Below are 11,088 nucleotides of genomic sequence, written 5' to 3'. Positions count from 1 at the left end.
AGCATTGTTGGGCAGATTTTGTTCTGATTTATGTTGAATGTGCGCTCTCCACAGTTTCTGATTTTTAGCTCCCACTCTCTTCACAGTGTATCTGACACCTCCCCTTACTGAGCTCCGGATGCTCCTCCTTGCTGAGCTCTGGAGGCTCCCAGTGACCTCTTGGAAATCAGCTTTGGAGGGGCCCAAATCCCTACCCCTTGGAAAACTCACTGAGCCTGACATCTACCTGTAAGCAGCTTTCAGGAAAGATCTCACAAACGCCCATCCAATCTCTCTTGGTAGCATATTGTCAAATCATAACCATTTCCTCAAAAGATGGTGGAGGACTTAGCAGCCTCCTACATTGCTCTAAAATTGGAGAATGAAGTTCTGCAGGCTCAAGTGCAGTGGCTGATGGAAGAAAATGCTGCCCTTCAGGCCCAGATCCCAGAGCTCTAGAAGTCCCAAGGAGCCAAGGAGGATGACCTACTCCAAAAGTCCTCAGAGGCCCAGGAGCCCCAGAACCTCCCAGAGCACCTGAATTCCCCAGCAGCCTGGGAGGTCCAAAAGACCCCAGAGTTCAAAGAGCCCCAGAAGCCTTCAGAGCTACAGGAGCTTCCACCCTGGAACCCTCCCAGCAGCCTGGGAGTTCCAGGAGGCCCCAGCAGCCCCAGAGTCCCTGGAGCCCCCAGCAACGCAGAAATCCCAGAAACCTCCAATGGCCCTTGAGATCCCAGCAGTATTAGAGGGTCAGGGGCCTGCAGACAGCTAGGATGCCACATCAGCCCATAAGCCCAAGAATTCAGAACCTCAGGATCCCCTAAATGTTGAGAAGCCCCAGGAAACACCAGAATGCCAGGAGACTGCAACACAGCTAGAGTTCCTTGAGCTTCCACTTCCCCAGGAGGCTCTGGAGCCTTCAAATGCCCAGGAATTCCTAGAACTCTCAGCAGTCCAGGAGTCCTTTGGAGGGTCTAATAGTTGTGGAGACATTAGTAGCTTCAGAGTTTCCACAGGCCCCCACTGGGTTTGAGGCTACAGCTTTCCCCCTGGAACACCATTTAACCTTCAATGGAGATTCTCAGAAGCTTTCTGAGTTCCTTGTTCAATTGAATAGTAGTTACATGAGAGTCAGAGGGCACCTATATCTCACTGAAGCAGCCCTGGTGAACTTTGTTGGCAACTACCTCTCAGGTAAGGCAGGTTATTGGTTCCAGCCCTTACTGGATATCCAAAGCCCTTTACCAGAGCAATTTGAAAGTTTCATACATGTGCTCCAGGATACTTTTGATAATCCAGAAAACATGGAAGATGCCAAGCACTGGATCTGTCAACTCTGCCAAGGGGAGGGTCATGTAACAACCCACTTCCACCTCATTGCTAAAGAGCTGAACTGGGATGAAAGCACTCTCTGCATCCAATTTCAAGAAGGGCTTGCCAGTTCTGTACAAGATGAAGTGTCTCACACAAGGCCAGCCACCAACCTATCTGATCTCCTCACTCAGTGCATCAGCCTAGAAGAGAAGCCTGATCCCAATCCATTAGGGAAAAGCTCCTCTGAAGAGGAAGATGGGCCTGAGAGTCCACCAGCTGAAAGCTATCCTATGCAGGCTGCAATCAACTGCCCACACCTCAGTGAAGCTGAATGGGCCCATCAGTGCAAAGGCCACTTATGCCTCTACTGCTGTTATCCTGGTCATTTTGCCAGAGATTGTCCTGTCAAGCCTCATCAAGCCCTGCAGGTGGGAAACATCAAAGCCTGCCAGAAAGGGGGACCCCAGGGGGGCCAATCTACAAATATGCATCCCCCTCTCTTTCAATATCCATGTCTCATACACTATGGCTTACTGTTGGGAAGATGACAGTTCTTTGAGCAAGCAATGGTAAATTCGGGTTCCTACAGAAACAGCATCAATCATACTGTGGTTCTTTGAGAGAAGATGCCTATCCACAATAATATCTTCCCTCTGATGCTGGAAACTGTTGATGGCCATCCACTTATTAATGGGCCCATAACCAAGGAAACACCACCTGTCAAAGTTAAAATTGGAAACCATGTTGAAAACTATAGAATGGAGTACCCGCTCTGTATTCTTTCCATCACACTATTGTCACTACAGTTGCTGCAGGCACAGATGGAATGAAGAAATCGCGATGAAATAATTGCTGGGTAGATCCTACGTCCTACAGACTACTTCTGGGAACATGTCTTCTGTTACCTAAACTGTCACAAGCATTTACTGCTCCTTGAGCCTTCTACTGAACCTGTTGCTATGAACTAAGGCTACCTGTACAAAGACTCTGCCTCTTGGATGATGGAATGAACCTGATGACTTTGAGCTTCTTTTTTTTTTTTTTTTTTTCAGTAACTCTGCATGACTCTCAGAACCCTACATTCTGTGGGATTGTTTTAATTACAATTTATACTAACAATATGCATGAGACTAGACTAGATATTAGAAACTAACAATGAAAAAGTGTAGCTGTTGAACCAACTTGATTTTTTATCAATATTTTCTATATCACAAAAATAGCAACATCTTTTACATAAAGAAAATAAGTTTATAAGTGATATTTTAAAAATAATAAATATTAGAAATTTCTACTTTTCTTTGAATCATTTCTTTGCTTAGCTAAAGAAAGAGATAACAGAGTAGTAAATTGGTAGGGAGAGAGGGAATTGGCAAAGGTTCAAAGTTTAGGTAGGCTCCTAAGCATTCCAGGCATAGTGATAGGTCAGCAGATGTTGGAGAAATGATGTAGAGGGTAACATAGAGAGAGTAGGGAACGGTTAGGGATGAAAGTGAGTGAGGTATGGAGGGATTAAGGGAAAGGTAGAGGTAAGATTAAGAAGAGGATTTGGGAGAGATTGAGAGGAGTTTGAAGAGGGTTTAGAGGAGGGTTGGGATGCTGAAGAGAAGGGTAAGAGGGGGATATTTCTACAAAAATAAAAAGAGCACCTACGAAGACACTGAACAGTTTTGAAGGCAAACATCTTGGACTTCACAAGTTAACCAAACAAAGAAGTGCACTGGAGCAGGTAATGAGACCTTTTCAGCAACCCAGACCTTTCATTAAAGTAACAAGTTCTTTTTCCCTGCAGCAGGCAAATTTTTCTCAGAACTAAAGATTAATCTGCTCTCCCTAATGCACAGAAGGGTGGCAGGAATCAGATTTTAACACATGAAGAGTGTTAGTGGCCAACTGTACCTTTCCTACACATACAGGTTACCCTACACTGCTTAACCATGATGCCTGCATGACACACATGGAAAGTCAAGCCAGGGAAAGGAATTTATGTCTCTGCATGCCTGAGAGGGACTACTGTCTTGACTTACACACATCTCTCTCTCTCTCTTTCACACACACACACACACACACACACACACACACCCAGGGTGCAGAGGATGGAGGAGGTAGAATCTCCAAATGAGATCTGAGGAATGGTCTAAGCAGACCCTAATGCTTTTTCTCTGTGTCTTCACCTTTCCCTTGGGAGCCTCTCTTGTTGAGGCTGCTAGACGTGGACTCTTTCCCTTATTCAGACAAATGTAGACAAATGATCAAATAACCGTAGAAGGTAATAGCGGAGGGGCTTACTGCTCACTGAGCCATTAATACGCTCAGCTACAATGTCAGGTATTTCACACACAATAATCATCTCATTACTCCTCAGAAGAATCTCATTACTCATTACTCCTCAGAACAATCTGGTGAAGTAGTTTGCTCCTGTTTTAGCAATGAGCAAACAGAATCCAAGCAAGGCTAATTCACTTGCCAAAGCCACACAGCTAGTAAGTGATGAAGACCTGTTTGGCCTCCAAAATCTTTGCCATTTCCCTTACAACAACCTCCCTAATGTAGTGTGGTGAAAGCTAAACAAAATTGTGGCAGCAGGGAAGTAAGTGGGACCCTTAAGTTTTCCCCTAAAAATGAGGGGGAAATTCAAAACATAAACTTCTAAAGAGTTTGGCTAATAGTTCCATTTCCTATATTTGGGTAGTACTTCCACTTCCTTAATTCCCTTATTCTTCTGCTGAACCTGTCATCACCCAAAAAACTTCCTTTTTCATTTCTTGGAAATTTTTCTTCTGTGTACCAAATGACTCGGACCTCTTTCAGATTCCAAGGTGTTTTTCATGAGAGTTGGGGTTCCAGAACAGATACCTACAGTACCTGTGCATTATGTAGCAGCACCACCCCTTGGATTGTCTGCCCAGCCACTTTTCGTAACCCATGCAAATCCTCTGCAGCCTTAAATTCCACCTCTTCTAGTCCTCATTGGCCTTCCCTTCCTTTCCTGAACATTCAAATGTACTTTGGCACTATCATTACTTTGTGGTATGTGAGGTATATTTCCCTAGGTGCATGTCCTATATTCCCCCTATTCCACCCACACACGTAAATACTTAGCTTGGTTGAAGGAATAGAACAATCTACATCTCTACCCTGGACAATTAAATATAACAGAGTGTCTTGTACATTAAAGGTTTGATACAGTGACTATTCTAGAACATTTAATTATCAGAGAAAGGGGCTTTTTTGTATACTATAGCCTCTTCTTGCATTTTCTCCTACTCAGTTGCTCACCTTTACTCCTAAAACCAAACACTGTCAATGTGGAATTCAAGAGAAAAAAATAAAACTTTAATCAACCACAAAGAAAAAAATGTTTCTTATTGGTCAAATTATCCTAGACCTAGGAAGATCAGCTGTGTTTGGTTCCCCTGGGACTGAGAGGAGTCATGGAACATAGGGTTTTCTGCACTAAAATGGAAGCAGTGCTAGAAAAACTGAGATGGTTGGTCAACCTACCTGGACCCTTCGTTTTTCTATCTGGCTACAGTAGCTTATTTAATTAGAGGACAATTCTTTATTTCACAAACAGGAAGAATTATCTAATCATAGAATCACAGATGTTGTATGTTGAAACAGAATAAGCCCTCATCTTAATTTTACAGATTAAGGAGCTGAGGACCAGAGAAGGGAAATTTACTTAACATAGCTCTGTGTATCCCTGCCTGTTGTTTTTAATTCCAGTGCTCTCTTTTCACCATGATCCACCATTCGAACCCAACAGTTAAAAATCAAGTCTGTGGCTACCATTCTGTTAGATACTGTAGACAGTGTTTAAAGTACAGCATAAGAGGTTTAGATGTGGTCAAGAACAAAAAAAAATTAGCAGGCATTACACAGCTAGCATAGATAGCCAAATGTTAAGTTCTGTGATGACAACAAATATACTAAACTGAAACATACAAGATGATGAGACTAATAACAATTTCCATGTAATAAGCACATCCTTTTTGCCAGATATTGTGCTGGGTCACTTAGGTCTTTTCAACTGTCTGCAATGTAGATATTGTTAGCCCCATTATACAAATCAAATGATTGGAGTCCACTGAAGTGAGGTTACTTGGCAGAAGTCACACTGCTAGGAATTGGTGGATTCTAAAAACAAACTCTGATCTGTCTCATTCCAAAGCTGGAGTTTCATCCAATCTACCACACTGCTTCTCAGTATGAATGACCTTTACTCTATTAACCACCCTAATAATATTGATTCATAATGGAATGCCTTCTATGCATCAGACACAAGAAGGAGGGAAAAGAGAGACAGAAAGGAAAAAAATATAACTAAATCATGACAATGTTTTTGCTGCGACCCCAATTTAACAGGGGAAGCTGTTGTGTAGTGCAGCACTGTGATGTACAAAAGAGAGAACACTAATTCTTCTTGAACTGAAGTGGTGTATTTTGAGCTGGTTCCTGGGGAAAACTCACTGGAAGCAAGAGGAAGGGCAGGGCTTCCTAGGTTGAGTGCAGTGCAAATGAAAAATCAAGCTGGAGAGGAAAAAAAAAAAAGATGTCTCCAGAAATGATAGTTCTATGACACTGGAGAGTAAAAATGTGTGTGTGTGTGTGTGTGTGTGTGTGTGTGTGTGTGGAGGGTAAAGGTGGGGAGATGAAGCTTTCAGTTAAAGACCTATCTATCTATTAATAGCTAAGGAGCTCAAATTTATCCTGTGAGTGATTTAGACTGAGATAATTGTTTTTCTTTTTTTTCTCTGTTTTAAATTTGAATGTATTTTTCTCTCCTGCTATGAAATACTGCACACTTATTTCAATAAATTCATATGTATCAGGACTTTATAATGTAAAAATTGAAGGTTGGCCCCTTTCTCTTTCCCCATCTCACAAACTCAGAGGTTTTTAAGTAGGAAAGAAACATGATTAGTTTGTACTTTAATACTTTTATAAGAATATGGAAAATGATAAGAAAGTAAGTGATAACCTGTGCCTATTCTATCTTCTTAGACTTTACATAGATGAGTTCAAACCATCAAAAGCAAAATATTAAAAGTAAATTAAGCCGGGTGCAGTGGCTCACGCCTGTAATCCCAGCAATTTGGGAGGCCGAGGCGGGTGGATCACGAGGTCAAGAGATCGAGACCATCCTGGTCAACATGGTGAAACCCCATCTCTACTAAAAATACAAAAAAATTAGCTGGGCATGGTGGCACGTGCCTATAGTCCCAGCTACTCGGGAGGCTGAGGTAGGAGAATTGCCTGAACCCAGGAGGCAGAGGTTGCGGTGAGCCGAGATCGCGCCATTGCACTCCAGCCTGGGTAACAAGAGCGAAACTCCGTCTCAAAAAAAAAAAAAAAAAAAAAAAAGTAAATTAAGCTCAACTCTAATCAAGTATTTATTTTAAGGGCTTACTGTGAGCAAGGCACTGAAGTACACATAAAAACATGCAGGACAACAACCCTACCATCAAGAATTTTACAATCTAGGGCAAAAGCGGCGGGAAGTTCGTACTGGGCAGAAGGCGACGGGTCTGCAGCTTAGGTGAAAATGCCTTGTGTAAAAGCAGCTCAAGCTGGAAGACAGGGCCCTGCAAAGAGACATCTTGCAGAACAATTTGCAGTTGGGGAAATAATAACTGACATGGCAAAAAAGGAATGGAAAGTAGGATTACCTGTTGGCCAAGGAGGCTTTGGCTGTATATATCTTGTTGATATGAATTCTTCAGGGTCAGTTGGAAGTGATGCACCTTGCGTCGTAAAAGTGGAACCCAGTGACAATGGACCTCTTTTTACTGAATTAAAGTTCTACCAACAAGCTGCAAAACCAGAGCAAATTCAGAAATGGATTTGTACCCATAAGCTGACTACCTGGGTGTTCCTAAGTATTGGGGGTCTGGTCTACATGACAAAAATGGAAAAAGTTACAGGTTTATGATAATGGATCACTTTGGGAGTGACCTTCAGAAAATATATGAAGCGAATGCCAAAAGGTTTTCTCAGAAAACTGTCTTGCAGCTAAGCTTAAGAATTCTGGATATTCTGGAATATATTCATGAGCATGAGTATGTGCATGGGGATATCAAGGCCTCAAATCTTCTTCTGAGCTACAAGAATCCTGACCAGGTGTACTTGGTAGATTATGGCCTTGCTTATCGGTACTGCCCAGAAGGAGTTCATAAAGAATACAAAGAAGACCCCAAAATATGTCATGATGGCACTATTGAATTCACGAGCATCGATGCACACAATGGCGTGGCCCCATCAAGACGTGGTGATTTAGAAATACTTGGTTATTGCATGATCCAATGGCTTACTGGCCATCTTCCTTGGGAGGATAATTTGAAAGATCCTAGATATGTTAGAGATTCCAAAATTAGATATAGAGAAAATATTGCAAGTTTGATGGACAAATGTTTTCCTGAGAAAAACAAACCAGGTGAAATTGTGAAATACATGGAAACAGTGAGATTACTAGACTACACTGAAAAACCTCTTTATCAAAATTTGCATGATATTCTTTTGCAAGGACTAAAAGCTATATGGAGTAAAGATTATGGCAATTTGGACCTCAGTGTTGTGGAGAATGGAGGCTTGAAAGCAAAAACAGTAACAAAGAAACGAAAGAAAGAAATTGAAGAAAGCAAGGAATCTGGTGTTGAAGATATGGAATGCTCAAATACACAGACAGAGGAACCCATACAGACCCAAAATGAGGAGTCCCAAGGAGCAATACACCGAAGCATGTCTCAGCCAGAGGCTAGCTGCAGCAGCTATGACAGTTCAAGAACCAGAAAGAGAGTCCAGAAGTAATTCAGATGCTGTGAACCAGCTTCTCTTTTCTTTGCTTTCTTTGACTTTTTTCTCCTTTTCTATTTGAAAGTGTTTTATTTTCATGTGAGTCTTGCAAAGTGGAAGTAATAACTAAATATCCATGTGTTTGGAAAACAAACTTTTTTATAAAAATAAGTATTTTGTACAATTAAAAAAAAAGAATTTTACAATCTAATAATGGATGAAAGATCACAAATAATAAGAAACTACCTTTTCATTTAGACCTCATCAGTTTCAAACATTAAAGAGTCTCTGAATGAAGTTTAAAAAAAATTCTGTAATACTTGGCACAGAAGAAAACAGTTCCCTCTTTAGCTAACTTTTCTAAGTATACATTTTAAGAGGAAAATGATGTCTATGTACTTTTGTACTCTCCCTTTCTGGTTTGCTTTTTTAAACAAATATTTTGTAATTTATATTAAAATGTGTCAGCAATAGTTATGGTCACTTTGTAGAAGGATTTACATGTGTTTCAGTTCATAAAGTATTTGTATAAGTCTGTTTTTAAAAGGTTTTATAGGAATAGATAATTTTTAAAATTCTTACTGCAGTAAACTTCAATATCTAACATTCTACTAGATATCAAATATTGAATGACAAGAACAATATAGGGATCAAAACAGTAGGGATCAAGATATTAAGATTAAACTCCTAGGTGTGCCATTTACTAGCTGTACAGCCTATTTCATTTAATAAATTAGGATAATAATCCTTGCTTTCTCTACCCAGCAAAGTTAGCAAAAGCATCAAATGAAAAAAGTCATGATAAAAAAGCCTTATAAAAATTGACAAAGCTGTATAAATAAAACATATCATTATAATAACCTATCTTTGTTAAAGTGACCCCAAGAATCTTGAAAATACTAAAATACCTGTTTCAATTTATTTCAACTTCACAAACATCTATACCTAGTAAGTACCTCCTATATGTCAGGTACTCTTTATTGTCAATTAAAGAGAGGTTCAATTAGGATTTACATATTTATTGTATTAAGTAGTTTTTAGTATTCCTACAATCAAAGCTTTGGCACATATAACAGCACTGTCCCAGAATACTCTATCAACTAAAATACCAATTTCTTCTTTGGGCATGTCAACTAGATGATAACTTACTGTAATTGGTCTGAGCTTTTTTGTTTTTTAAATCTATTTAGCACAACATAGAGAAAACAGGTTAGCACGACTAATCTGTGTGTTCCCATCAGTAAAAATAACTTAAAAATTAAAACTCACAGACAGTTGTCTTATTCATTTTTATGTTTTCTAAGTAAAAGTAATTGAAAGTTAAAAGGTCAAACCATACTGGTCTCTAACTAAATCTCAATGTCTGCAAGTAACAATTGTCATCATCATTTAACATGACTAACAGGATCTCACCTCAGTTATTATTTTACCTCAAAGTGATTCAGATGTGTGAGAAAGTTTGGTGAAGGGTTTTAGTCTGGAGAATATGGAACATATTCAAACTAGGTCTGTGGAGAAGTGGGGAAGGGTAACAAATGCTAACAGTAGTCAACTAAACACATCTGACTTGCCTCAAATGTACTATTATGTATTCCAATACAGATGAAAATGGACTACGACACAGAAACTGAATGGCCATGTGTGCACAAGACATCTGGCAACCTAAATTTCACATGAGAAAAAGAAAGTATGAAATTTTACAACCACAAAGAACAGAATGTCTGAAATGATATAGCTGAGTTCACTGCTTTTCTTTGTCTTTCACATTGCATTTTTCCTGTCAGTTACACCACAGATACCACATAATAGGCTACAAGTGAACCAACTGCACTGCCACCAGTGAAGTTCTGATTATTAGAAGAAAAGCTCGCTGAACACCAGTAAATTAAAGGAACTCCCAAACAGGTAAATATCAAAGGAAATTTCCATATTCAACTTCTAATTTTAGTGCCATCTTCTACTATAAAGTAAAACATGTGTTTGAAGAAATTGGGAGAAGATCAATCAAAGCCAAGTCAAAATAAAATCACACTTAAGATGTAACAGTACTTTAATGGAATATGTTAATATGTTCCAATAACTTCTTAATAATTATGATACAAAGTACAGAAAATAAAATTCCTGGCATGGAAAATGCCAGAAACTGGTGGTCCTGGCAGCCTTTGAATACTTTCCTTCTTCCTCCTCTCCAGGTCTGCTCTCCTTCTAGGCATTTTTTTCTTCTACTGGCTTGCCAGAAACCTAAATAACAACAATGAAAAACAGTCAATTAGCAATTGATACATTGCAATAAGAAGCATTTCTCCTCACTGGCTTTCCATAAGGGGAAAAAGAGAGAGTCAGAAAGCCTTACACTCATCTAATAACTGTGTAAAGCCTTTTTTTGAACAATAAAGATACTATTTTACAGATGAAGAATGGACAGGCAAGAGCTAAGTAACTTTAATCAGACTACATGATGAAGTCCAGTGAAGAGTAGAGAAACAATCAGAATTCCTAGATCTTAGTTTCAGTTTCTAACTTGCCCTGTGACCTTGGGTTCATTAATTGATCTCTTTTCTGAAGCTCAGTTTCTTCAAAGGATAAATTATGATAGTAATGTCCATGGTGCTTACCTTTATAAAATATTGCAGACAGTAACTTATTCAGTAAACATTTGTTATATTCCAATTATATATCAGACACTGCAATAGGCTTAAATGAGATAACAAACATCAAAACAGCAACCCCAGATATAAGTAAGAGCATTATTATTCCTCTAAAGGCTATCTAACCTTCCAAAGGAATATAGGTTTTCCAGAGAGAAAAAATAAACTAAGACTTCAATATGGTATTTCCTTTTATATTTTGTATTCCAAGAAATTTTTATTATTACCTCAAAGCTCTCTAACCTATAAAAATTAACAGAATTATATAAGAATGTTTTTCCTCCATATCAGGTGTACAAGCTGTCAGGTTGGTTATCATTTAAAAGAATGAAGACATGTACACTATATAGCAACT

The 11,088-nt window shown here is 39.3% G+C and overlaps 1 protein-coding gene and 1 pseudogene across 1 annotated transcript; both read left to right on the top strand.

Annotated features, from left to right (window-relative positions):
- Positions 1–294: 294 nt before the first annotated feature.
- Positions 295–1,841, top strand: RTL3 (retrotransposon Gag like 3). The gene is given in 3 exon segments (XM_010347345.2): positions 295–612; positions 614–943; positions 945–1,841. Coding segments are annotated over 3 exon segments (1,524 nt in total). The 5' UTR covers positions 295–315.
- A 4,955-nt stretch (positions 1,842–6,796) lies between these two features.
- Positions 6,797–8,215, top strand: LOC101045617 (serine/threonine-protein kinase VRK1 pseudogene; annotated as a pseudogene).
- Positions 8,216–11,088: the final 2,873 nt, after the last annotated feature.

Source organism: Saimiri boliviensis, chromosome X (genome assembly GCF_048565385.1).
Source record: "Saimiri boliviensis isolate mSaiBol1 chromosome X, mSaiBol1.pri, whole genome shotgun sequence".
NCBI lineage: Eukaryota > Metazoa > Chordata > Mammalia > Primates > Cebidae > Saimiri > Saimiri boliviensis.
Note: the sequence above shows the minus strand (reverse complement) of the source record. Positions and strands in the feature narration are given on the sequence as shown.